General features: G+C 36.2%; 3 protein-coding genes across 4 annotated transcripts; 2 read left to right on the forward strand and 1 right to left on the reverse strand.

Annotated features, from left to right (window-relative positions):
* The first annotated feature begins 2,871 nt into the window (after positions 1-2,871).
* On the forward strand, positions 2,872-11,260 carry LOC110927311 (protein PHR1-LIKE 2). 2 transcript variants are annotated; one of them, XM_035986032.1, is made up of 7 exons: positions 2,872-3,138; positions 3,232-3,453; positions 6,427-6,503; positions 7,094-7,148; positions 8,493-8,571; positions 8,673-8,742; positions 10,700-11,260. In XM_035986032.1, the coding sequence occupies exons 2-7, from the start codon at positions 3,255-3,257 to the stop codon at positions 11,084-11,086; spliced, it is 867 nt and encodes a 288-aa protein (XP_035841925.1). In that variant the 5' UTR covers positions 2,872-3,138; positions 3,232-3,254; the 3' UTR covers positions 11,087-11,260. The 2 variants fall into 2 exon arrangements, with proteins under 2 accessions (XP_035841925.1, XP_022026666.1); XM_022170974.2 differs by having other exon boundaries at positions 2,873-3,453.
* A 510-nt stretch (positions 11,261-11,770) lies between these two features.
* On the forward strand, positions 11,771-15,332 carry LOC110927312 (probable calcium-binding protein CML22). Its single transcript, XM_022170976.2, has 5 exons — positions 11,771-11,901; positions 12,409-12,651; positions 13,235-13,437; positions 14,392-14,566; positions 15,051-15,332. Exons 1-5 carry the CDS (start codon positions 11,898-11,900, stop codon positions 15,140-15,142), a joined length of 717 nt encoding a protein of 238 aa, XP_022026668.1. The 5' UTR covers positions 11,771-11,897; the 3' UTR covers positions 15,143-15,332.
* An 11,180-nt stretch (positions 15,333-26,512) lies between these two features.
* On the reverse strand, positions 26,513-27,892 carry LOC110927313 (ethylene-responsive transcription factor ERF062). Its single transcript, XM_022170977.2, has one exon. It carries the CDS (start codon positions 27,883-27,885, stop codon positions 27,007-27,009), a length of 879 nt encoding a protein of 292 aa, XP_022026669.1. The 5' UTR covers positions 27,886-27,892; the 3' UTR covers positions 26,513-27,006.
* Between the last annotated feature and the right edge of the window lie 38 nt (positions 27,893-27,930).

Here is a 27,930-nt window from a genome sequence, read left to right on the forward strand (position 1 = left end):
TCTAGTCATTGTAAAATTGTTTAATAAAATTTGGTATGTAAAATTTATAAAGACTACCCGTGTTTTTACATCTAGTCATTGTTAAAGGGACGTCATTTTTGCCCTAAAACCTAAATGTTACTTATCTCACATCATATACAACCTTAAATCCTTACAACACAGTCTTATTGCACTTTTATGTATGATTATAACCAACCTCAGTTAGTCTAAATCTAAATGATTAGATTAAAATAATTGCACTAATAGAAATAAACAGATTCGATGGCTTTCTGGGCTAAAAGAAAAACTAAGAACATGTGTAGTGGTGGAATAAAATAATGTCCTTACCATGGGGCATTATTCGACACGTGTCATCCCAGTCAGCATGGGACATTATTACAAAAGTGGCGTAGTGGGGCATTATTCCAATAACGCCCATTCCAATCAATAAACAATTATTTTTTATAGAGAAAAGAAAAAAAAATGGCACCTTACACTTGGTTAACTCCCATTGGCCACATCCAATTGCATTTGACCACTTTAGCGTTGTTTTTAAAACGCCGGCTTGCAACAAATTCAATTATAACGCCGGATAACGCCCGGTGTAGTGGGGGGGGGGCGTTTTTTTTTTCAATTTTTTTTTTAAAACCACGCCCCACTACGGATGGTCTAAGTAGATTATCAATATAAATAATTGTTTTGGGTCAGCAATTTCCTGAGGAAAAAGGAATAAAGAGGTTGGCTCGGGGGAATAAAACAAGACAAAAATTGTAATCAAAAGAGAAAAAAGGTTTAGAAAACAAAAACAAAAAGGGGATTTATAAAGATTTGAGTAGTGCTGAAAATTTTGACAAGAACATGATAACACGAGACGAACCTATACGAAGTTAACAGGTTTCGTGTCTATAACAGGTCGATATGCTAAGACCTGTTTAATTTCGTGTCGTGTTCGTGTTTACCTATTTCGTGTTCGTGCGCTATGATGTTCGTGTCTTAACATGTCGTGTTCATATCTTAACAGGTCATCACCTGTTAAGACTTAAGACCATTAGACAATACCTGTTAGGACGTGTTAATGGCTAAATATCAAACATGTAGTAACAGATCGTGTTCATGTCTTAACATGTCGTGTTCGTGTCTTAACAGGTTGTATGATACGTGGGTAATTTTTTCGTGTCTTAACAGGTCGTTTCGTGTAACCTGTTTATTATCAGGTTCGTGTTCGTGTTTGAAAGATCTGACACGATAAGATTTCGTGTCGTGTTCGTGCTTACTTGTTTCGGGTTCCTGTCTTATTGTGTTCGGGTCTTAACAGGTCGGATTGACATGATATGCTAGCCTTAGATTTGAGGATGGATATTCAAATAGTAACTACGATTAGAGGTGTATAAAATTACCGTACCCAAAATCTGATCCGGTAAAAAAACACAGAATAAATAAATAAACAAATAATTAAAAAATCCCTAATGAACAAAGATCATTTTAACAGTATTAAAAAATCCCTAATGAATAAAGATCATTTTAACAGTTTATCATGAAGTTTTATATACATCTTACCCAACTCATAAGTCATAACTACCTATCTCAAAAAATAAAAACACAAATGAATAAAGATCATTTTACCGGTTTATCATCAAGTTTTATTTACTTGTACAAACTTATAAACTATCCTAAATATAAAAGGAAAAGTAAAAAAAAACTAAAAAAACACTAAGGCTGATGAGTATGGTTTAAAGCCCTTAGAGGCTTTGTCATGTCACGTAAGCGCCACGTAGGTGACATAAAAGCATAAGACTTTATTGCTCATTTTCACGATGTGAAATAACGCACTCTATAAAGCCCCTTTTTAGTTGTATTAAAAAAAGAAAAAAAGTTAAGTAAAAAAATCTGATTGGTTGATGAAGGTGGACCCCATTAGTTTCTTCCTCTCACGTCCACTATTCCTTTGGCAGAGAATAAAGATAGCGCCCCCAATGGCGGAGACGGAGTGGTTCTAAAATTGATGAGGTGGTGGGGGCACGAAATCATCAAGGTTTATATATGCTTGTATAGAAAACATTTCATCTCATTTAACTTGAATGTTTAACATGTGGAAGGGACCAAAAGGCTTTTAAATTCATTTTTAATATATTGTATTATTTAATATTTAATATTTTGATTTTTTAATTTTATTGGCAAAGGAGACATTTCGTATTCATTTGTCTTAAATATTTAACGTTCATCCATGTCAGTGAGCATTAATGTTACAAAATATATATATAATAACAATCTATGTAATTTTCTAAACTCAAGGACCAAAGTCGCAATATATATAAATCACAAAGACTATCAATGTAATTAACTCAATATAAAAAAAACATTCATAGCTTGACAATACACGTTAAACTTTTACACGTGTAACATAAAACAATCTAAAATGTATGATAAAAACATTCACGATTTATGTTAGATCATGATTTTTTACACGTATCAATATTACCCTCATTAAAGTTGACATCAATATCAAGTTGACATCAATATCTAAGGGTGTCACCAATGGTCCCGTCAACCGTCACAAACACAAACGTGAAAGACAAATTATAAAGAGACGACCAACATGAAAGAGCAATATCACTCTCTGTGTTCACAAACTGTCCATGAGTTCTGTTTACAGATTTCCCAAAAACATTTCTATATTTTATTTGTACACAATATCGAAATCTATAAACAACCCTCAAAATATCATAAAAAAACATATAAAAGCAAAGAAAAAGTCTTCAACATTATTTTATAAAAATCAAAATATTTTAACAAGACATAGAAAGTGACAGGACTCCTCATACCATGCTGTCCATGACTAATCTTTCTTCACTCCAAATTAATTCCAAAAAAATATTGCAAAAAAGCCCTAACACAAAAGCGACAGACTAAGACAACTGAAGAACACGACATCTCTCTCTCTCCTCTTTCTCTCTCTAAAAATTCAATCTTTTTTCATTCACCTGGCTCGTCTTTTCATTCACATTTCAGGACCCTTTTCGATCTTCTTCACTCTACACCATTCAAAATCCAAACTTGATTTCATCTGGGTTTTCTTGATTTTCGCAAATTCAAACCCTAATTTTCAAGATTTCATCTGGGTTTTCTTGATTTTTGCGAAATCAAGCCCTAATTTTCAAGATTTGAACTGGGTTTTTGCAAATTCAAACCCTAATTTTCAAGATTTCATCTGGGATTTCTTGATTTTTGCGAAATCAAGCCCTAATTTTCAAGATTTGAACTGGGTTTTTGTTGAAATGTATTCTGGGATTCATACGATTTCGTTGGATGGAAGTAATTTAGGGCATGGTGAGTTTCCGGGTCAGTTGGATGGAACCGGGTTCGTTGGGGATCCGTGTTTGGTGTTGACTACGGATCCGAAGCCCCGGCTCCGGTGGACTTCGGAGCTCCATGAGAGATTTGTGGATGCGGTTACTCAGCTTGGTGGACCTGACAGTTAGTTTTTCTTTAATCTTTGGTTTTGGATTTGCTTATATGATTTGTAATAGGTTGTGTTTGTTTGGGATTTTTAGGGTTTTTAGTGAGTTTTAAAAGTGCTGAGTTTTTTTTTTTTTTTTTTTTTTTTTTTTTTTTTTAACCTATTTTTAGGATAGGTAGTTATAGCTTATAAGTTTGGTACAAGTATATGTTACTTGATGATAAAATGTTAAAAATGATCTTTATCCTTTGCTTTTTTTTTTTTTTAATAATTTTTAGGATAGGTAGTTTATATATAAAACTTGATGATAAACTTGTAAAATGATCTTCATCCATTTTTTTTTTTTTAATAATTTTTAGGATAGGTAGTTTATATATAAAACTTGATGATAAACTTGTAAAATGATCTTCATCCATTAGATTTTTTTTTTTTTTTTTTTTTAATTTTTAGGATAAGTAGTTATAAGTTTGGTATAAGTATGTAAAACTTCTTGATGAAATAGTAAAATGATCTTCATCCTTTAGGTTTTTTTTTTTTTAATTTATTTATTATTTTTTTAGGATTAATGATGAAATAGTAAAATGATCTTCATCCTTTAGGTTTTTTTTTTTAATTTATTTATTATTTTTTTAGGATTAATGATGAAATAGTAAAATGATCTTCATCCTTTAGGTTTTTTTTTAATTTATTTATTATTATTTTAGGACTAAGTTTGGTACAAGTATATAAAACTTGATGATAAACTAGTAAAATAATCTTTATTCATTAGGTTTTTTTTTTTATGTTTTTGTTTTTAGGATAGGTAGTTATAAGTTTGGTACAAGTATATAAAACCTGATGATAAACAGGTAATATTATATTTATCCAAGTTTTTTATTTTGGAAAAAAATAGGGGTGACATCAGAAGTAGTAATTATGTGTTTGGATGCTAGTTTTCAAGGTGATTATTGTGACTAGAAAAAGAAGACTCAGAATTAGATGAATAGTTAATTAGATAGTTAGGTGCTTAAAGTTAGGTATAAGGTAGGGGTGCAAACGAGCCGAGCCGAGCCCGAGCTCGACCAGGCTCGAGCTCGAGCTCGTTTAACATATGAAAGCTCGAGCTCGAGCTCAGCTCGATTCGAGCTTTATTTCTGAAGCTCGAGCTCGGCTCGAAGGTAATTTTTCAAGCTCGAGCTCGGCTCGGGCTCGACTCGTTTAGTATTTTTTAATTAATTTATATTAATTATAATTATTATTATACATATAATTTAGTTATTTTTTATATTTATATAAATGGTAATTATTATTATATAAATATATGTTTAATATATTAATAAAAAAATATATAAATAGAAAGCTCAGTTAGGCTCGCGAGCCGGCTCGAGCTCGATAAGCGAAGCTCGGGCTCAGGCTCGTTTACTAAACGAGCTTGTTTTTAGGCTCGGGCTCGAGCTCGTTCGAGCTTTTTTTCGAGCCGAGCTCGAGTAGCTCGCGAGTAGCTCGGCTCGTTTGCACCCCTAGTATAAGGTAATTATTATATAAACATACAAAAACCAATTCTTTTACAAAAATCACTAAATCAGATTATTTTGGCCTCTAATAATTGTGTTGGGAGGGTATTTGCCGCCAGGGATCCTTGTCGGGTGGTGAACTGGGAGGGGGGATCCCCTCCGCGGTCAGGGGTACCGTGCACCTACCCTTTCTTTTAATAATTAGAAAGTCAAAAAAATGATAACCAGGTTTGGTCAACACTATGTATTGATTATTGCTATGTTTTAACCGCATTAATACGTTTAAACGTGTATCCAAACGCCCCCTTACATGCGATTATTCGGGTTGCTCTTTTGAAACTCTTTTATGAGTTTTATCAAAACAGGCGTTTTGAAAGTTTTATGAACAAAAGTGTAAAACCGGAACTACTTGGTGTCTTTTTTGGTCTATTAAGTGTTGTCCTTGTTGTAGACAAATTTAAGAATTGTTTTTAGTTTGTCATTGCATGAAGAGAAGATTATGCTCTTATTTGGATGTATATTATCATATTAGAAGTAGATGTATAATGAGTTTTTTGGACGGCCAAGATTAAATGGAGATGTTTAAAATAGTATTTGAAGGCCAAAATTAGGACTCGTTCTAAGATATCTTAATTAATGTTTTATAACAAAGTATATATATAGAAATAGAATGTGGCTTTATGGAACTTAGTCACTTACCATGCAGACAGTGGCGGAAGCAGAACGATTTAGTTAGGGGGTCATCATAAGCTTATATTCTATACTGGTTCAAATTAGGGGGTCCATCTCTAAGTTTGTTCTTCAAAAACTCAAAATTTATAAATAAAAATTCAAAAAGTTCCGGTGACCGGAGGGTCAACGGACCCTCTTGACCCCCCTCTGGTTCCACCCCTGCATGCAGATGTGGTTTCGTTACTAAAAACGCACAATGCATGTTGACTTTATTATCCACGTGGAGTTTGTTAAATGTTGACTTATTTGTATAATTCATAACATAATTAACATTTAATATCTTCTACTTGATTGTTAAATGATGATGTCGTTGTGTTTGTTAGTATCTTCTGTTTCATTTAGACACCGCGGAGAAACAAATTTATATTTTTGAGTAAACTTCCGTTTTGCTCCCTGTGGTTTGGTCACTTTAACGGTTTTGCCCCAAACCTTTAAAAATAGCCATTTTCCTCCAATAGTTTGCTATGGTTTTTCCATTTTACTCCCTGCAGGGAGCAAAATGGAAAAACAGACAATTTGGATGGAGTTAGAGGCGGGGAGCAAAATGGAAAAATCATAGCAAACTATTGGAGGAAAATGGCTTTTTTTAAAGGTTTGGGGCAAAACCGTTAAAGTGACCAAACCGCAGGGAGCAAAACGGAAGTTTACTCTATATTTTTTTCATACAAAGAATTTATTGGAATGATATTATGCGTTAGTTGTTGAACGTCGATGCGATATATTGTCTTTTAACACATAATAAAGGTATGTTTTATGCTATTTCAGAAGCAACGCCAAAGACGATTATGAGGACAATGGGGGTGAAAGGGCTCACACTTTATCATTTGAAGTCACATCTTCAGGTTAGTCATTTGTATTTGAGTAAAGTACACGAATGGTCCTTGTGGTTTATCAAAGTTTTTGATTTGGTTTCTATCTTTTCAAAAGTACATAAATGGTCCTTGTAGTTTACACTTTGTAATGCATTTAGTCCCCAACTTTGCCAAAAGTACGTGGATGGTCCCTATGGTTTGCACTTTGTAACGCGTTTAGCCCTTAACTTGGACCTATTGAAACCTTTAGATTTGTTAGTCGTGGACTAATTGTGTTACAAAGTGAAAACCACAGGGACCATCCGTGTACTTTTGGAAAGCTAGGGATCAAATCCAAAATTTTGGTAAACCACAGGGATCATCCGCGTACTTTATTCAAGTGATTAGGTGATATTCAATAATCCGAATAACTGAATAAGATAATCGGCTATAATAAAACGAGGTCCATGATATAGTGTATGGATGTGCTCTTGCTGCTTGAAGTTGTAATAATAACGTTTGATGCGTTGAGTAGTTAACAAATTTGGAACATTTAAGGAAATAATCGATGAACAAAGGTATAACGTTTGATGTGTTGAGTAATTCTTGTTTGTAATCATATTGTGTTTATATTTTTGTAGAAATATCGGTTGGGGAAGCAATCTTGCAAAGAGTTAACGGAGAATTCCAAAGATGGTAAAATGACTTTACTATTTTTAAAATTCGCCACTTCGGTACCCGTACCCATTTTTGGCGAAATATCGGTTCAGTATGGTATTTGAAGGTAAAAAGTCGGTAAATACCGTACTGTACTGTACCGAACCGAAAGTACTGCTCGTGCGAGAAACGCCAAAATATGGGTACCGGAATATATGGTACGGTACCGGTATTTTTCGGTACATGTACTAAATTGCTCATCCCTACTTTCATATATCATATGATACCCCTTAAAACTTGCATAATACCATATTTGCCAATGAAAAAATGTAATATTTAATATATCTATTTTCATATATATGCCATATATATCTTTCTTCCCTTCTATACGGATTTAGGTTACGAGAGTTTAAAGTGTAAGGAGAAGGAGAAGGGTATAATGAAAAAGTAAATTCTAAAACGAGTAAAATGTACAAATAATCCCTGTGGTTTGGCGAAATTTCACCTTTAGTCCCTAACTTTTCAGAATTACACTATTAGTCCCTGTGGTTTGACAAGTTGTTACTTGGATAGTCCTTGTCATTTCACACCCACTTAACCAGAAAAACTAACCTCCATCCGCTTTGGGGACTATCCGAGTAACAACTTGTCAAACCACAAGGACTAAGAGTGTAATTTTGAAAAATTGGGGACTAAAGGTGAAATTTCACCAAACCACAGGGACTATCCGTGCATTTTACTCTTCTAAAACAGTTTTTATAAAAGGAAACAAGTCAAAAAGATCAAAAGTCATCCAAAAGTGTATTTTTACCTCTCTAAAGTATTGTATTAAAAAAAAATAGATTATTGTTGAAGTAATATGATATTTACAATCCTAACGTTTTTGAATTCGCTAATTTATTTTCGTCATTTGAGAATGATGCGTAAAGTTGGAAAATTTTGCAACATATAAGAATAAGAGTTAATTGCCCGGATGGTCCCTGTGGTTTTACGTTTTTTCACGTTTAGTCCCCACCTTTTGAAAATAGCAGGTATGCTCCCTATGGTTTGTTATTTTGTTACTCGGATAGTCCCCTGAGTAGATGTCGGTTAGTTTGGAAATAGCAGGTATGCTCCCTATGGTTTGCATTTTGTTACTCGGATAGTCCCCTGAGTAAATGCCAGGGGACTATCCGAGTAACAAAATAACAAACCATAGGGAGCATACCTGCTATTTCGGAAAGGTGGGGACTAAACGTGAAAAAACGTGAAACCACAGGGACCATCCGGGCAATTAACTCTAAGAATAATGCATAAAGATGGAATTTAATACTTTGATGACAATTTTTTTTTCACTACTAATTCACGGTCCAATTTTTTTTTTTTTTTTTTTTTTTTTTTTAGCATCTTGCATTGCTGAGAGCCAAGACACAGGTTCATCGACGACATCATCAACAAGAATGATGCCACAAGATTCAAACGAGTATGTTCATTTATGGCGTTCTTAAAATAAAAATAAAATAAAATAAATGTGTCATTTAAGATCGTGTACGCTAACCTTGTTTTAATTGTTTCTTCCGACAGTGGCTTCCAAGTTACCGAAGCTTTGCGAGCGCAGATGGAAATCCAAAGAAGACTGCATGAGCAGTTAGAGGTTAGTTCATTAACGTGACCCGCTTCTTGTGTCTAGCAAAAGGAGTAAAGTACACGAATGGTCCCTGTGATTTACCAAACTTTTGGATTTGGTCCCTAGCTTTTTGAAAGTACACGGATGGTCCCTGTGGTTTGCACTTTGTAACACATTTAGTCCCCAACAGGGGCTAAATGTGTGAAAGTGAAAACCCCAGGGACCATCCATGTACTTTTGGCAAAAGTTGGGGACTAAATATGTTACGAAGTGCAAACCACATGTGGACCATCTATGTACTTGTGAAAAGCTAGGGACCAAATTTAAAATTTTGGTAAATCATAAGGACCATCCGTGTACTTTACCTAAAGTTCAAAAATTTTCGGATTTTCATTACAGGTGGTAATTTTGACCCATTTACATATGATATGTTTGATTCGGGTTATGTTGTGCAAACGAGCCGAGCCCGAGCTCGACCAGGCTCGAGCTCGTTTAACATATTAAAGCTCGAGCTCAAGCTCGGCTCGATTCGAGCTTTATTTCTAAAGTTCGAGCTCGGCTCGAAGGTAATTTTTCAAGCTCGAACTCGGCTCGGGCTCGACTCGTTTAGTATTTATTAATTATTTTTTATTAATTATAATTATTGTTATACATATAATTTAGTTATTTTTTTATATTTATATAAATGTTAAATATTATTATTTAAATATATGTTTAATACATTAATAAAAATATATATAAAAAGAAAGCTCGTTAAGGCTCGCGAGCCGGCTCGAGCTCGATAAGCGAAGCTCGGGCTCGGGCTCGTTTACTAAACGAGCTTGTTTTTAGGCTCGGGCTCGAGCTCGTTTAAGCTCGGCTCGTTCGAGCTTTTTTTCGAGCCGAGCTCGAGTAGCTCGTGAGTAGCTCGGCTCGTTTGCACCCAGTAATCAAGTGGGTCATATGGGCGAAAGCGAAAGGTTCAGTTTAAAAAGGAAACAAGCCAAATGGGCCGAATGTTTGAACCGGGCCCCACAAGTTGAAAGTTTTCAAAATTGTACTTTTTTTTATCCATATGACCTACTAAATCTTGTTATTGAAAAAGGTACATGATTATTGTAGTTTTCTTTTATCACATTTAAAATTAATTTTTTATAAAAAAGAAAGATGGGGCCTATAAGTTTTTTTACAAGACAAAACAAAAGGAACCAATTGGATTTTTCGGCCAATTTTTTATTTCTTTTATTCTATTTGTCTAAAAGAAAAAAGAAAAGTTATTAAATACTTGAAAACATAAAAAAACATTGGATACTTTTTTCCCGTCTCCCGCAACACACACTTCTTCTTTTTTTTTTTTTTTTTTTTTTTTTTTATTATTCCATCTCAATTTGAAATTTTTGGCAAAATATTATTAGTCTATTACAGGTCGGAATTTAGACACGTTTATGTATAAATGGGACGCGTTGGGTTACATTTTATTTCTAACGTGTCGGTAAAAAAATAGCTTATAAGAAAACATGCAAAACGAGTCAAAAGTCACCCAAATTATTATTTTAATGCATAAAACCTTCTAAAGTTCTAATAGTTTTTAGAGTAAAGTACACAGATGGTCCCTATGGTTAACCAAAATTTTGGATTTGGTCCCTGGCTTTTCAAAAGGTACATAGATGGTCCCTATGGTTTGCACTTTGCACTTTGTAACACATTTAGTCCCCAGCTAACAAATCTAAAGGTTTTAGCACGTCCAAGTTAGGGACCAAATGTGTTAAAAAGCGTAAACCACAAGGACCATCCATGTACTTTTGGCAAAAGTTGGGGACTAGATGCGTTTCAAAGTGCAAACCACAGGGACCATCTGTGTACTTTTTAAAAGCTGGGGACGAAATCCAAAATTTTGATCAACTATAGGGACCATCCGTGTATCTTACTCTCGTTTTTATCGAGAACATATATATTCGACACTAATTGTTTATTAAGTATTTATTAACAACCCACTAATTTTCAGGTTCAACGTCGTCTCCAGCTTCGAATCGAAGCACAAAGCAAATACCTTCAATCAATCTTGGAAAAAGCATGTAAAGCTCTAAACGATCAAGCCGTCGCAACCGCAGGGTTAGACGCAGCTAGGGAAGAGCTTTCCGAACTCGCTATCAAGGTAGCCAACGACTGCCCGCCATCTGGCATCCCCATCCCATCACTTCCTGACGTCGCAGCTTATCTCGAAAACGGGTTCGCACCCAGCGTCGACAGTTGTTTAACATCAAACAATAGCCCGGTGAATTCACCCGCGGGCCTGAGCCCACAAGCGGCTGTTCTTAAGAAGAGACAACGGGACGTGTTTAGCAACCCTGCGGGCCAGGCGAGCCGAATGGATGATGTTTGGATTTCTTGATGCGAAATTGTATCGCGGAAATGTCATTTTTATTCCTTTTTTTTTTTTTAATTTATTGTTAATCTGTGATCAACTGATCATTCTCAACCAACTGTAACCTTTTAGTGTTGTGAAATGTGAATTGCAAAACAACAAACAGATTATCTTTAATCAATTTGTGTTGTTAAATTGTTATTTACTTTTAAATTTTTTCGGTTAACAGAAACGAGAAACGAGTACAGCGTTGTAAATTGTTGTTGCCGCAGCATCGTGTGGGATTCCTACTAGTGAGATGAAATGGTCTAATGGGTGTAGAATATTATAATCTAATAATGATAACTTTCTTTTTTGAAAGAAGAGTAAACTTCAGTTTTGCTCCCTGTGGTTTGGTCACTTTAACGGTTTTGCCTAAAACCTTTAAAAATAGTCATTTTACTCCCTGATGTTTTGATTTTGTTGCCAGTTTGCTCCTTGCGGGGAGCAAAATGGAAAAACAAACAATTTGAACGGAGTTAGAGACGGGGAGCAAACTGGCAAAAAAACCGAAACATCAGGGAGTAAAATGGCTATTTTTAAAGGTTTGGAGCAAAACCGTTAAAGTGGCCAAACCACAGGGAGCAAAACGGAAGTTTACTCTTGAAAGAATGATCAAGTTTTATTGGTGGAGCCCTTTGTAACATCTATCATTGAGCCATCCACCTTCAAGATTAAGAAGAAAAAAGGAACAATCTTTATTGCTACTCTCTCTTAAGTATGCATTTCTTCACTCAAAACTAACACATACCCCCCCCCCCCCCCCTCTTCATTTCTGCTTGAAATAATCAAAGCTTCAATGGGTAAGTTTTTGTTTAATTGTTCTCACTTTTATTCTTAGTTGTTTTTTTGCTTGTTATTAGTTGTTCATGAAGCTTCAATAATCCAGGATTCTAAACTTATCAATTATCTACCATGTGTATGATCTTTCATATGAAAGAATATCCCTAGATTAGTTAAGATTCGGGGTTGAAGGACACAGGTCTCAAGTTCGAATCTGATCCCAACCGGGTTTTACCGCAGTGGGCCTTCGGACGGCAGGTTTTCCCTGGAAGAGGAGATGGTGGGCCTTGGCTCCCCATCGCTGTCTGCGATCGCAGGCGTATGAGGTCGCCTTTTGCCATTGGGTTAGGTTACCCTAGGTAGCTGGGCTTTTATTCGTTGGCCGTTCATAAAAACACTGAATCATAGGGTGGTTTCTTAGCTATCATCGATCGAACGAATATGTGCTACTATTCAAGTCAATATTTCAAGATTTTACACATATTTTTATAATCTAACATGGTGATCTATGAACATGTCTTTTGTAGATACATCTCACACATGTCCTTCTTTCAAGTCATTGTCCAACAAAATTGGAGGAATACTATGTTGTACCAATTCATCAAATCGATACGAAAGGTTAGACAGTCGACTCGAAAGAAAAATGGTGGAGGCCAAGAACAACAACATACAAACACACAACACTTTCCGATCTATGGATAGCATAATACTAAGGTTTCCTCGGTTCAAAGAGGGACTAAAGGAGATCCAAAGCGTTTTTGAATTATACGGTACGTTTAACAAGATTATCTATTTATTACTTTACTAAAGTACTACCTTATTTTGCTTTCTTTCATGTGTTATCATGGGCGGACCTAGCCTTTGGCCAGGGTGGGCGGTCGCACCCCTTGAAAAAAAAAATTTAGCGTATATTTTAGGCAAAAAACCCGACCGCACCCCTTGAAAATATGGTTGAACACCTCATTCGCACCCTCAGCCAGGGGCGGACCCACATTGGTGCCACCGGGGTCCCCGGACCCCAATCTTTTAAAAAAAAATAGTAGATTCGGTATATTAAATTGTATATGGACCCCATAAATACAATTAGGTGGACACCATAAAAATAAAAAGAAAGCTGGTGTAGTGGTAAATCTTCCTCTTTTCCACCAAGAGGTCATGGGTTCAATCCTTGATAAGCCCATTTTTCTTATTTTTTTTAAAAATCTAGTTCAAACCTCACTTTAACTCGACCCGAACGAGGACCGACCCGAAAATGGACCCCATTGAAATAAAATCCTGGGTCCGCCACTGTCCTCAGCAAATAATTTCTGGGCCCGTCACTGTGTGTTAGAAAGTTGTTTGACACTTTTGTAGATGAAGATTCAAATGGAACCATTGATAATGAGGAACTAAAGAAATGCTTACAAAAGTTGCAATTCGAATGTACCGCGGAGGAAATTAGAGATCTTTTTGTGTCTTGTGACATTGATGGGAGCAATGGGATACAATATAATGAGTTCATTGTTCTATTGTGCCTTATTTATCTTCTAGCCGGTCCTACTTCCTCGTCTAATGCGGTAAGTTATCGAACTTTTTTTATACATCTTTGGTTTCTTGATAATTAGAGGTGGCGATTTTGACTTATTTACGTGTGAATTGGTTGAGTCGGGTTGTTTGTTATCTGTAACAGGTCAAATGGGTAAAGAAAGTACCTAAAAGGAAAAGGGGAATTGGCCTGTAATAATCTCATCTAGACCTTATTGGCCATTAATAATCCCACCTCAGAATATTCTCCCCACTAGTCGCACCTTTCACCTATTTTTCCTACAATGGTCCCCCGTTAAAAAAACTTAACGGAGTTAAGTTTTTTTCCAAATTACAAACAGATTTTTTAGGGCTTTTGATCAGAACGATGATACGAGTCCATTGATGTAAAACTTGCCTCGAAACGGTGCTCCAAGTGACTTGATTTTGGTTAATTGGAAATTTAAACACCCGAATTGAAGCGTCGTTTTCATCGTTTGGAGCACTGTTTCGAGGCAAGTTTTACATCAATGGACTCGTATCGTCATTCTAATCAAAAGCCCTAAAAAATCTGTTTGTAATTTGGAAAAAAACTTAACTCCGTTAAGTTTTTTTAACGGGGGACCATTGTAGAAAAAATAGGTGAAAGGTGGGACTGGTGGGGCAAATATTCTGAGGTGGGATTATTAATGGCCAATAAGGTCGGGATTATTACAGGCCAATTTTCCAAAGGAAAAAGGGCGGAAAGCCGTTTAGATTATACATTTAATGCATATATTTCTTAAATCAATATATAGAAAAGAAAATATATTACTATTGAAATTACATAAATCTTGTAATTATATGTCACACTAGTCATTTAGTAGTTAAATTATTTTTTTATAGAAAAAAAATGTTTCGGGTCAACTCAACTCATACTAGAATCACCCATTTTGACGCGAACCACTTTCCATCTCAATTGATAAAATCTGTGAACAAAAACAAACGAAAACGGATTGTTGTTGCAGACACCAACAGTGGGGTCTTCCGAGCTCAAAGCAACATTCGATACCATAATCGAAGCTTTCTTATTTCTCGATAAAAACGGTGATGGAAAGCTAAACAAGAAGGATGTGATCAAGGCTATGAATGAAGACTTCCCAATGGAGAAATCGCCGACACATATCACCAAAACCCGATTTAGTAATTTTCTTGATTTATATTTTAACATTTTAATAAGAGTAAATTGCCATTTTAGTCCCTGTGGTTTTGGCCCATTTTGCCAGTTTAGTCCAAAGGTTTCATTTTTAACATCTGGATTCAAAAAGGTTTCATCGTTGCCATTTTGGTCCAACTGACTTAACTCCATCCATATCTGTTAAAGCTGCAAGGGCATTTTTGTCATTTCATTTTTCCTTTTATTAACCCTTTTTTCTTAATGAAATGACAAAAATGCCCTTGGTAGCTTTAACAGATATGGATGGAGTTAAGTCAAATGGACCAAAATGGCAACGATGAAACCTTTTTGGATCTAGATGTTAAAAATGAAAGCTTTGGACGAAACTGGCAAAATGGGCCAAACCACAGGGACTAAAATGGCAATTAACTCTTTTAATAAATTAAAAGAACCAAAACAGTTGTAATCTTTTTTTTTTTTTTTTTTTTTTTTTTTTTTTTGTAAATGCAGAAGAAATGGATTGGAACAAGGATGGTAAGGTGAGCTTTAGAGAGTTCATGTTCTCTTTGATTGATTGGGTTGGATTTGATCATGATATATAAACCAAGGGTGATCATGAGTGAGATTAATGTGAATATGTGATATATGCAAAGTTTAGCTTTGTGAAATTATTAGTTCTGAGCTTGGTATCTTTCTGTTATTTTGTGAAGTTTGTTATGTATTAAAGAATTTCTACATTTTTTTTTTCATGAAACAATTAATGATTTTAATGTATATGTGCATGTTTGTTTACATCCCTGATAATTCACTTGGTTGGACCGCAACGCAACGATGTTAGGGTATACACACACGGAAGCAACACAAACAATTAACGATAATCTATGGAAAAATAACGAGCACAAGGATTTACATGGTTTGGTTTCAATGTAAAATCTACGTCCATAGGCTGTAACCAGGAATTTTTATTGCTTTCTGCCTCTTATCACTCGTGATGAGGAATTACAAGTACAGGACGCCTATTTATAATTATAGATTTGGGTTATGAAACTTGTTCAAAAAAAAAAAAAAAAACTATTAAATGGGATAGAATTAAATGAAACGAGTCAGGTCTTCAAATTAATTATCAAACTCGAGATCAACATGTATGTTAAAAAACTTGAAGCTAAGAGTATGTGTATGGTCCATGAAATAGGAAGCATATATACAAGAGATCATTTATGGTACTTTAGAATAATGAATAATTCTTGAAAAAAAACCATTAAAATAAATAGCCTCATTAGTGGCCTTACTTTAGTAATCATTATTGATAGTGGCCAGAAGTACATTGTCACTAAGTTTAGTGTGAACCATGGCCCATGTAGTCCTTTAAAAACACCAAACTTCGTTAAACACTTAAACCCATCAAGATTTTATTGAGAAACTAACTCTGAATCAGTTAGCATTAAATGTGTTTGGTTTACTAACAGGATACCTTTGAATTAGTCAGTAAACCAATGCTAAATGAAAATTTTACCACTTTATCCATTCACATGTGTTCATAACTTTCAATCGGTCACTCACATACCACCACCACGTCCTCCACCACCAACCAATCAGGCTGAGACAAGTCAGTCCTCTTACTCGTTGAGAGTCTCTTAACCAGACATATTAAAAGCTCAGCACTTATTGGCGCAGAGCTGTCAAACAGCTCGCTAGCCTTCTATATAAAAGAGGCCATACATGTAAAAAATAGAAGAGTAGGTTAACAGGATACATGTTGACCAAGTCAAAAGATGCCCGAAATGCATTTTTATTGCATAAAACAACTTCTATCATTTTGTGTTAGTTGTTAATCATGAAGAAAGTTTTAAGGGGTGCAACCGTGCAACGTAAAAGAGTCCACTTTATTAGTATTTTATTTGGTATGAATTTAAAACCCCGAGTATTACACAGGTTGCATGTGTCAAATTTGGTTTCATATTTTGTAATTTTGACGCGTACCCTCGGTGCGCGAAGTTACACCATATGAAGATCGGGCGATATTCCGGAGTACGTTAGAGACGTTAGGGGACGATGCAAGGGTGCATGACATCATCAGGCACGATACGCCTTGGAATTGATTGTTTGAGCTCGCCTTTCAGCCCTCGCTTCGGGAGATGATGGTGAAGTTTCTCTCCACGTTTACCTTTTCGTCCACGCCTAGCCGGAGAGTCAGAGCCGATGGACGACCCAGATGAGCTGCCGTCTCCAGAGGTTTTGTTTTACCTTTTTGCACTGGCGGATTTAGAATTTTTTTTCACCGGTTCCTTTTGGTAGATTCTTACAAGTTCTCACTAATTTTTTCCAAATCATACAAGGTTTCTACTAATTTTTTCCACTTTTTCTAAACATGGGGGGGGGGGGGGGGTTCCTGGGAACCCCCAAAAACCCCCTGGATCCGCCCCTGCCTTTTTGGGTAGCGGTAAGATATGTCACTAGCCCAGTTTGCGGTGGTTTCTGGCTTATACACAGAGTCAAAGACAATTATGCCGCTTTACACTGAGGCACTTATAGAGACCCCAGGCAACAAGTTGAGGGCTTGGTGGCCCACGATTAGTGATGGTGCCTTCGGGAAGACGAAGGCGCGGGTCTCAGCTATATGAGACCCCCTGTACTGATATATTCACCGCTGCATGGCCACATCCATCGTTGCACGTGGCGAGAACTACAAGTGGTGCATGTTGCCTCACATGTTCTACATGTATTGTCTATTCACTTGCAGGTCATGCACACTCACTATGTTGTTTGGTACAGGACTTCGCCACACACTATCGCAGGCGTTGGGCGCTATCATCCCCATATATTGGATTTATTACCATCGTTGGACCGAAGTTTGATGGATTGGAGGATAGTCTAAGGGAGGTTTCCAAGTGTCAGCTTTCGTTTTATTGGCATGACAGCCGAATTAAATCAACTTATTAACTCCGTATGATGCAAGTTCATTTTGTTGGATATGATGTTCAATTGTCGATTATAATTCAACGTTGCTGTCAAGGTACGAACCAAAGAGTTACACTTTGGGCAACGAACATTTAGTGGTGTTTTAATCGTTAATCACCGGATCACGAAATTATAAGCGTAATGAAGGAAACGGGTAATTATTTGGAATAATTACGGAGAGCCGATTAATATTATAATTAACTTGTTAATTATAATAAATCGTATATATATTGTTAATTATATAGATAATTAAAAGGAGAGTTTTAATTATGAGATGATTATGGAGGAGTTGTGATTAGATTACAACTCATAATCCTTGTATATCTTTAAATTAAATACTTCCATAAAAATCTCAATTATGACCTATCAAATGTTTTGATATACGGAAGTTAAAAAAAATAGGATGACTAACTAGTCTCATAAGAACTCTCAAATCAAATATATATTGAACTTTAAATAGTTAAAGTTTGGTGGCTTCGAAAAGGGTTCATAAAGAAACAGAAAGGAGAAAAAGGTATAGGAACTTCATTGACCTCATTGTTCTTGTTCGTCCAAAAAGAAAAAGAGAAAGAGGAGTAATTCTTTAAGTTCGTGTTTCTTCAATTACGCAAAAAGGTAAGTAAAGTTTATGAACTTTATTTTTCTTTAGTTTAAAGGTTTCGTTTGAAATCGTTTCAAACGAACAAATTCGATTTCGTGGTCAACGATCATCTAGCGAGATCGTTCGTTGAACCAAGGTGTCTTTCTTGGATGTCACGATTCTTTATTTTATTTTAACCTATTTTGATTGTAATGAGATCACTGGTGGAAACGGTTTAGAACCGAACCTCGTGTACATGTTTTCCGCTGCGTTCAGTTTGTTTGACAAATTGATAAAATTATTTTCCAAAAGTTACACGGAAATTCCAACAGTGGTATCAGAGCCACCTTACAAATCAAAGTAGGTTATTTTATAGATGTGTTTGTAGATCTATAAAATAGTTATAGGATTGCATGCTTAAAATCGAGTAGATTTGGCATAGGATCCTGTCACGTATAATAGTTATAGGCAAGTTTTATTAAGGCCAAACATGAACACTTGTCAAAGTACCTTTTGACAAAATATTTGGCCTTAACCTATTTCGTTTAGCTTAATGATCGTAGTATGCAAATCCGGGTCTAGAATCGTTTTTCATAACACGTGTACTAAATTAGTTTTTGGAGCTACACGCGTTAAATTAGTTTAAAGAAAAACGAATATATTAAAATAATTATTTTTAATATATACCAAACTAAAATATTAAAAAAAAAAAACGTAACTAAACACTTTATTTTAAAATAAAGTTAAAATTTTGTTAAGTCTTTTCGTTACAATATCTAAAGGAAATTTAATTTTTCTTTATATTAAAGTTTTTCTTTTGGATTGGATCTAAGATTAAGTGGGAGCACAAAAGGGTTTGTGCTACACTTAATGGGCTCGGTTCACGTTCTTGGGCTCGAACGAACCGAACATATTATGAACCCGGAATTGCATATTTATTTATTTATTTTGTGTTTTGCCATGAGATGTTTATTACGCCATAAAATTAATAACTAATACACGATCATTAAAACGACAATTTTAATAAAAGGTTTATTAAGTATTGGATAGGTAATTAAAATAAACAGTTTATTTTAAAATACAAAAATCAAAATTGGTTTTACAAAATTAAAAGTTAATTTGAAAACCGTAATTAATAAAAGTTATTAATTAAAATAAATTTGCGACACGACCAACTTAGATTAAATATGGTATTTAAAATTAATCGGTCGAGTGATTGAAAGGTGTTTCAAGTCGTCACAAATTAAAACGTAAAAATGATTTTTACAAAGGAATTGTATAGCCTATGTTCATGCCATAGGCCGTACAAGTATTTTAAAACGACCCGAACTGGTAATTTTAAAATATAACCCAAATTAAAATCGATATTCTACGCCACCCTAAATTAAGAACACCCGAACTGATCTATCCGAACCCCTGGTGCTAGTGTTTACCCTGCATCCAGGCCTACGGTTTTGGTTAGGGGTAGTTCCGCGATTTCCATGCTTACATGGGCTGGGCTACAGTTCTGATTTGAGGACAAATATCACTTTTGCGACACGAGAGCGAATGTTAGTGTTTACCCTGCATTCGTCTTCTACGGTTGTGAAAGTGGGTGTAGTTGGGGTTAACGTACCAATGCTTGACAACACTCGTCATGCGACCCCAAACCGAGAATTGTGTAGTTGACACAATTGGTGATCGTCACCTACCCTTCAATCTATGCCAGTGAAGAGTGCTAAGTCCATTCACTGAGTTATGGGGAGATGGGATCTCATCCTAATTCCTAAAATTTTGTATATCTTGGGTCAAAATTGAATTAGGTTAATGCATGAAAATTACTGATAAAATTTTCTTCTAAATTCTACAGATGTCTACAAACAATTCTGATAACACCAAATTCTCGCTTAAGTCCATCCTTGAAAATGCTAAACTTGATAATTCTAACTTCATGGATTGGTACCGCAACCTGAAAATTGTTCTCAGGGCGGAGAAAAAGGCTTATGTCCTTGAAGGACCAATTCCCGAAGCACCTGCTGCTAATACGGGTCCAGCCCGCAGGACATGGGAAAAACATGTTGATGATTCCCAAGATGTGACATGTCTTATGCTTGCTATGATGATTCCAGAACTTCAGAAGAATCTGGAAAACTTAGGCGCGTATGAGATGAGTGAGCAGCTGAAAAACATGTTTCAGCAGCAAGCTCGTCATGAGCGTTTTGAGGTGATGAGATCTCTCATTACATGTCGCATGCAGGAAGGTACTTCGGTCAGTACTCACGTACTGAAAATGAAGTCTTTCGTTGATCAACTGGAGCGTCTGAACGCACCCCTTAGTAATGAGTTAGCTACGGATGTGATCCTTAACTCGCTACCCAATTCATATCATCAGTTCGTAATGAACTATAACATGAATGGGTGGGAAAGAACGATCCCAGAGTTGCATCAGATGCTAAAAACTGCTGAGACAAACATCCCAACTAAGGGCAATCCAGTGCTGGCGATCAGGGAAGGAAGAATTACCAAGAAGAAGCAATCCAAGGGAAAAGGCAAGGCGAGTAAGCAAGACAAGGGCAAAGGCAAAAAGGTTGCCACTCCGAAGGCAAAGCCTCATAAAGATGCCAAGTGTTTTCACTGTGATGAGATCGGGCATTGGAAGAGGAATTGTCCCAAGTACCTGGCTGAGTTGAAGCTTAAGAAGCTGCAGATTGGAGAATCCTCAGGTATACATGTTATTGATCTATTTTCCTTTTCGAGCAAATCTTGGGTGTTTGACACTGGATGTGGTTTTCACATTTGTAACGATTTGCAGGGACTAAAAAGGATTAGGAAGCTGAAGCAGGGTGACTTAGAGCTGCACGTTGGGAATGGGCAGAATGTTGCTGTGAAGGCAGTTGGAGAATTTATTCTTGAATTACCTTCTGGATTGTTTATTACTTTAGACAATGTTTTTTATGTTCCTAGTTTGACTAAGAATATTATTTCTGTTTCTGCTTTAAGAGAACAAGGTTTATTTATGCTTTTGATATTGTTAATGGTAGCATTTCTGCATTTTTAAATTGTGTGTTCTATTTTGAGGCTAAGCCTCACAATGGTGTCTATGAAATAGATACTTCTAACAATAGATCAAATAATATGGTCTAAACGTGTTAAAACTAGTTTTAATCAAACATATCGTTGGCATTGTCGTCTTGGCCATATTAACATTAATCGCATGAGGAAGCTCCAGACCGCAGGGATTCTAGAATCCACGGGTCAGGAGACTTATGATTTATGCGAATGTTGTCTAAGTGGCAAGATGACTAAGGCCCCTTTTACTGGAACTAGTGAAAGGGCCAAAGACCTGTTAGGACTCATACATACTGATGTATGTGGTCCATTCAGGACTATGTCAAGGAACGGGGAAAGATACTTCGTTACATTTACTGATGATTATAGTAGATATGGATATGTTTATCTTATGAAGTTTAAACATGAAACCTTTGAAAAGTTCAAAGAATTCCAAAATGAAGTACAAAATCAACTAGGGAAAACGATTAAGGCACTTCGATCCGATCGAGGTGGTGAATACATTAATCAAGAGTTTGATGAACATCTCAAGAAGTGTGGGATTATATCCCAACTAACTCCACCTGGAACACCACAACTCAATGGTGTATCTGAGAGGAGAAATCGAACCTTATTAGATATGGTTCGATCAATGATGTGTCGTACAAACTTACCACACTCCTTTTGGAGTTATGCTCTTGAAACTGCTACACGTCTTGTAAATATTGCTCCTACTAAAAAGGTAGAAAAGACACCATATGAGATGTGGCATGGTAAACGACCTAAAGTCTCTTACCTTCGCATATGGGGATGTAACGCTTATGTTACCAGTGAGTCTTCGGACAAACTTGATCCTCGGGGTGAAAAAGTTGTTTTCATTGGATATGCATATCCGGTTGGTTATTATTTCTATAATCCTGCTGAAAATAGAGTTTTCACTAAGCGTCGAGGAACATTCCTAGAGGATGAGCTTATGGCGCGAGAAATTGGAGATAATCTTGTGGATCTTGAGGAAATTCGAGAACCACAAATTAATCAACCAATAGTCGAATCTGCCTCTCAACAAAATATTGTTGAACCTGAACCTGAGAGGATTCAGGAATCTGATGTAACACTAGGCGTCCGCAGAAGTACGAGGGATCGTCATGAACCTAATCGGTATTCACCTGATAGGTACGTCTTGATAATAGATCAAGAAGAGCCCTCAACCTACAAAGCTGCGATTTCAGGTAACGAATCTGAAAAATGGCTCGAAGCCATGGGCGTCGAGATGCAATCCATGTATGACAACCAAGTCTGGGATTTGGTTGAACTTCCTCCCGAATGTCGGACTGTAGGAAGTAAATGGGTTTTCAAGTTGAAAACAGACATGGATGGAAATGTGCAAACCTATAAGGCTCGGTTGGTTGCTAAAGGATTTACTCAGACTCAAGGAGTTGATTATGAGGAAACCTTCTCGCCAGTAGCCATGCTTAAGTCTATTAGGATTCTACTTGCCATAGCCGCGTATTATGACTACGAGATATGGCAAATGGATGTCAAAACCGCGTTCCTAAATGGACACCTTACCGAAGATGTCTATATGGAGCAACCTGAAGGTTTTGTAGATCCTAAGAATCCTAAGAAAGTTTGCAAGTTAAATAAATCCATTTATGGATTGAAACAAGCATCTCGAACCTGGAATCTTCGTTTTGATCTGAAAATCAAACAATTTGGTTTTATCAAAAACGAAGATGAGCCGTGTGTTTACAAGAAGGCAAGTGGGAGTTCTATTACTTTTCTAATCCTGTATGTAGATGACATACTTCTCATTGGAAACAATATCCCGATGCTGCAGGACGTTAAATCCTGGCTTGGTAAATGTTTCTCAATGAAGGATCTTGGAGAAGCTGCTTATATTCTAGGAATAAAGATTTATAGAGATAGATCTAAGCGGCTACTTGGACTTAGTCAAAGTACGTATATCGATAAGGTCATTCGGCGTTTTTCGATGCAAGATTCCAAGAAAGGTCTCTTGCCAATGGCAAGTGGAACCATACTGAATAGTCATCAGTGTCCCAAATTGGACAAAGATAAAGAGGATATGAAAAAGGTTCCATATGCCTCTGCTATCGGTTCCATCATGTATGCCATGTTATGTACTAGACCGGACGTATCGTTTGCTCTGAGCTTGACTAGCAGATATCAACAGAATCCTGGTAAAAGTCACTGGATTGCTGTGAAAAATATCCTAAAGTACTTAAAAAGAACTAAGGATATGTTTCTGATATTTGGCGGTTTGGAAGAAGAGCTGAAAGTAAAATGTTACACTGACGCAAGCTTCCAAACGGATCGTGACGATTCACGATCTCAGACAGGCTATGTTTTTACTTAAAATGGTGGTGCTATAACTTGGAAGAGTTCTAAGCAAAGCGTGGTGGCCCAGTCGACCACTGAATCAGAATATATAGCGGCTTCAGAAGCTGCTAAGGAGGCTGTTTGGATGAAAAAGTTCATTGCTGATCTCGAAGTTATACCAAGCATACAGAAGCCTATCGAGATATTTTGCGACAATACAGGTGCAATTGCTCAGGCAAAGGAACCAAGGTCGCATCACAGCACGAAACATATTCTCAGAAAATTCCACTACATACGGGAAGTTTTGGAAAGAGGAGACATCGTAGTAGAGAAAATTGATACTGATCAGAATCTAGCGGACCCGTTTACTAAGCCTATACCTCAAGTGAAACACGAGAAGCATGCAAATAGTATAGGTCTTAGATATGCTAGACAGTGGGTCTGATTTTGTAATTTAGTAATTTGGTGCATTTTGAACTGTAAACAGTATTTTATGTTTATTTGAATTTAATGGTTGAATGTCTTTTAAACTATTATATTTGTGTTCAAATATTAGTACGTTAAGTATCTATGAATATTGTATTCTAAAATGTTCGTAGTCTATCAGATTCGTGAGAACCAATCTGGTAAAAGACTATTGTGAATTAGATGGTTGATCCATATCATGGATACTCAAAGTGTTGAGAACCATATTCACTGATATGATTAGTTGAATCATATTGGGCGTAACTCGTTTCAAAATGATCTTCATGGATCTTAGTCATAAGACATTTTGAATAGGTATGATCATTGTATCCTTAGACCTGCGGTGCATACTAGAACTAACTTAAATGAATGGTTGCTCTTTGATTCTATCTAACGCTGTACGTAACTGGCAGTAATAAGGATAGTTTTGGGAATGATCTGAAGTTTAGTGGATGTTGTTTGTAGCCAAAGGGATCTGTACTTCTATACTTAGAAGAAAAACACTCTGGCGCCTTTCGTTGGTTTGAACTGGTGTTAACGCGTGGCCACGCTCGAACTAGTAGTAGTTGGATAAACCACTTCAAATCAGGTACGAAATTAGAAATGGTTGAATAATATATGAGAATGAATTGGATCCATGTCTCATGTTCAACAAGTGTTCAATACAGAGGGATAAATGAGTCGATAACCAGGGCTATAATATTTGCATAACCAAAGGGTTGATTAGTGCAAAGAATTAGTTGACATAAATTTGTCATACCTTGTCGGGGGCAATATGATGCAGCTAGGCACCCACTATTGTCTACATTGAAACTTAATCGGCCAATCGACCAAGTGGGAGATTGTTGGATATGATGTTCAATTGTCGATTATAATTCAACGTTGCTGTCAAGGTACGACCCAAAGAGTTACACTTTGGGCAACGAACATTTAGTGGTGTTTTAATCGTTAATCACCGGATCACGAAATTATAAGCGTAATGAAGGAAACGGGTAATTATTTGGAATAATTACGGAGAGCCGATTAATATTATAATTAACTTGTTAATTATAATAAATCGTATATATATTGTTAATTATATAGATAATTAAAAGGAGAGTTTTAATTATGAGATGATTATGGAGGAGTTGTGATTAGATTACAACTCATAATCCTTGTATATCTTTAAATTAAATACTTCCATAAAAATCTCAATTATGACCTATCAAATGTTTTGATATACGGAAGTTAAAAAAAATAGGATGACTAACTAGTCTCATAAGAACTCTCAAATCAAATATATATTGAACTTTAAATAGTTAAAGTTTGGTGGCTTCGAAAAGGGTTCATAAAGAAACAGAAAGGAGAAAAAGGTATAGGAACTTCATTGACCTCATTGTTCTTGTTCGTCCAAAAAGAAAAAGAGAAAGAGGAGTAATTCTTTAAGTTCGTGTTTCTTCAATTACGCAAAAAGGTAAGTAAAGTTTATGAACTTTATTTTTCTTTAGTTTAAAGGTTTCGTTTGAAATCGTTTCAAACGAACAAATTCAATTTCGTGGTCAACGATCATCTAGCGAGATCGTTCGTTGAACCAAGGTGTCTTTCTTGGATGTCACGATTCTTTATTTTATTTTAACCTATTTTGATTGTAATGAGATCACTGGTGGAAACGGTTTAGAACCGAACCTCGTGTACATGTTTTCCGCTGCGTTCAGTTTGTTTGACAAATTGATAAAATTATTTTCCAAAAGTTACACGGAAATTCCAACACATTTGTTCAATAAACTTAACAAAATTTATAAATGTCAGGTCAAAGTTCAATTTTTAGAAACATACTTTGATGACCGTATGTGTTAATAGATGAAGTTATAGTTTATTCAACTCGTATAATACAAGGTTTTATTAAACCTGTGCAATACACTATTTTTTAAAAATATAATTTCTTTTTATTACTAAGTATATAACATTATATTTATTTAATTCGTATAATACACGGGATTCTAACATGTTATCCAATATAACTATTTAAGCCCAGAAGCTGTGGTGTTATAAGTTAATAATTAAATGGTTCAAGCCCAATTGCTCAAAATATGTGGATGTTAAAACTTTAGCCCATAACTATGTTAAAAGTTTAGCCTTTTCCGACTTCATCTTAACCTTCAACATATTCTCATGCTTTTAGATCATGTGTAGTGGTTTACACCCCACCTTTGGGCGTTTTGCGCCATGTGACAGCCCAGTCAGCAATGGGGCATTATGGGGCGTTTTCTAAAATGGGTGTAGTGGGATGCGGGACATTATGTTAAAAGGGGTGTAAATAGAATTGAAATAAAAAAAACCATGAAAAATTGTTATTGGCCAAACAAAGAAAAGGAGCACACTCATTGGCCACCACTTTCTTCTCCGGCGTGATTAAAAACACGCTCCCCAAATTTTTTTACAAGAAAACACCGTAACACGCCCAGGGGGCGGCCTTGCCGGCATGATTGGACCGGCGGAGGGCAAAAAAACACCCCCTATACATGATCTTAGAAACAAATATTTGGTTGTGTCAGTATGATGTGATGATGATACTAAATCATTGTCCTTACTCTACAAAATAAAAAAATAAAGAAACATAAACAAATTAATGATATGACATGTTCACTGCAAGAATATTTCACATAAAGAATACATCTTTAACAATTTTCAGCTACAGATTCACAAGCAAAGGCTGGATGGATTCTCTGGATCAAAGGTGGGACTAAATCAAATGAGTAAATTATATAAACTTTTATTCTAAAAAAAAATAAAAAAAACCTGAAGAAATAAAAAAAATAAAAATAAACCAAACCCGGTCCGACCCCTTAACCTTGGCTATTGGTTCAACCGAAATTCGACAAACCCGGTCCAAAGCAGTTGTGTATCCGGGTTCCGGTCTAGTAAAAAACCTTGAAGTCATATTTTTAGCTTAAGTCGAACCCAACTTGTTTTTTTTTTTTTTTTTTTTTTTTTTAAACCTACCCATATACACATCATTTACCAAACTCTTCCAATCTGTCCATCATGCCACTTTAAATCAAATGTATATCTTTATTTATGGAATATATTCATTCATTCATTCATTCATATATGTAACATTTATGAATCACCAACAAGAAGAGCATCCCAAATTATGTCCATATCCAATGAAGGCATTCTACTGAGTTGCACCCCTTCCCCGGCCTCTGGCGACACCACCTCGGATCCGCCTTCATTCGATGGGCTTTCCGATAAACCAACCTCGGGTAACGCGGGTGCTAACTCATCAGCCTTCATGTCCACCACCCGTTTCGACATTGCTTGCATTTTTGCTTCTAGCAAAGCCGCGGTTGTCCCATTAACCGAGTTAGCTTTCAACTGGCTCTTTAGATTCGGGAAATTTAAGTGCGCGCAATCGCCTCGTAGGATATACGCGGCCGTGTCATACGCAAATGCGGCTTCTTCGGCCGTGTTAAATGTCCCGAGCCATACACGTGTTCGGTTCCTCGGTAACCGGATTTCCGCTACCCATTTTCCCCAATGCCTTTGTCTTACTCCTCTAAATAGTTTCCTTGGGGAACATATTTGATTCCTTTCATATTCTGTATTCAGAACCCGCCCAGTGTATTTCATCGGGCGAGTTCTGGTACAAAAGTTTAGCCGGAAACCATCACTGGTGTAGTGAGTTATTGGTTTCCGGCTGATGTTTAGCCAATCTGCCACTGGCTGCAGATTGGCTACCAGTTTGGGTTCGTTCACCAACGGACTCAGAGTTGGTAACAATGTTGACATGTTGGTGAACGAACCCAAATATGGTTTACAGGCCGACACTAAACAACTGTCGCCGCCGTTGTCTTGTGTCAAAAGAGACGACATTAAACAACTGTTGCCGCCGCCACCACTACCGCTGCCGCGATGACCTGAAAAAGGTTGTGAGTGTTTGGATGTATGATGAAAACTAGAAGAAAATATTGGGTGTAGATGATCATGATTCTCCATTGGAATATGAAAGAAATGGTGCAAAAGAATAAAGGCTTTTAAGGT

Source organism: Helianthus annuus, chromosome 2, assembly GCF_002127325.2.
Source record: "Helianthus annuus cultivar XRQ/B chromosome 2, HanXRQr2.0-SUNRISE, whole genome shotgun sequence".
In the NCBI taxonomy this organism is placed as follows: Eukaryota; Viridiplantae; Streptophyta; class Magnoliopsida; order Asterales; family Asteraceae; genus Helianthus; species Helianthus annuus.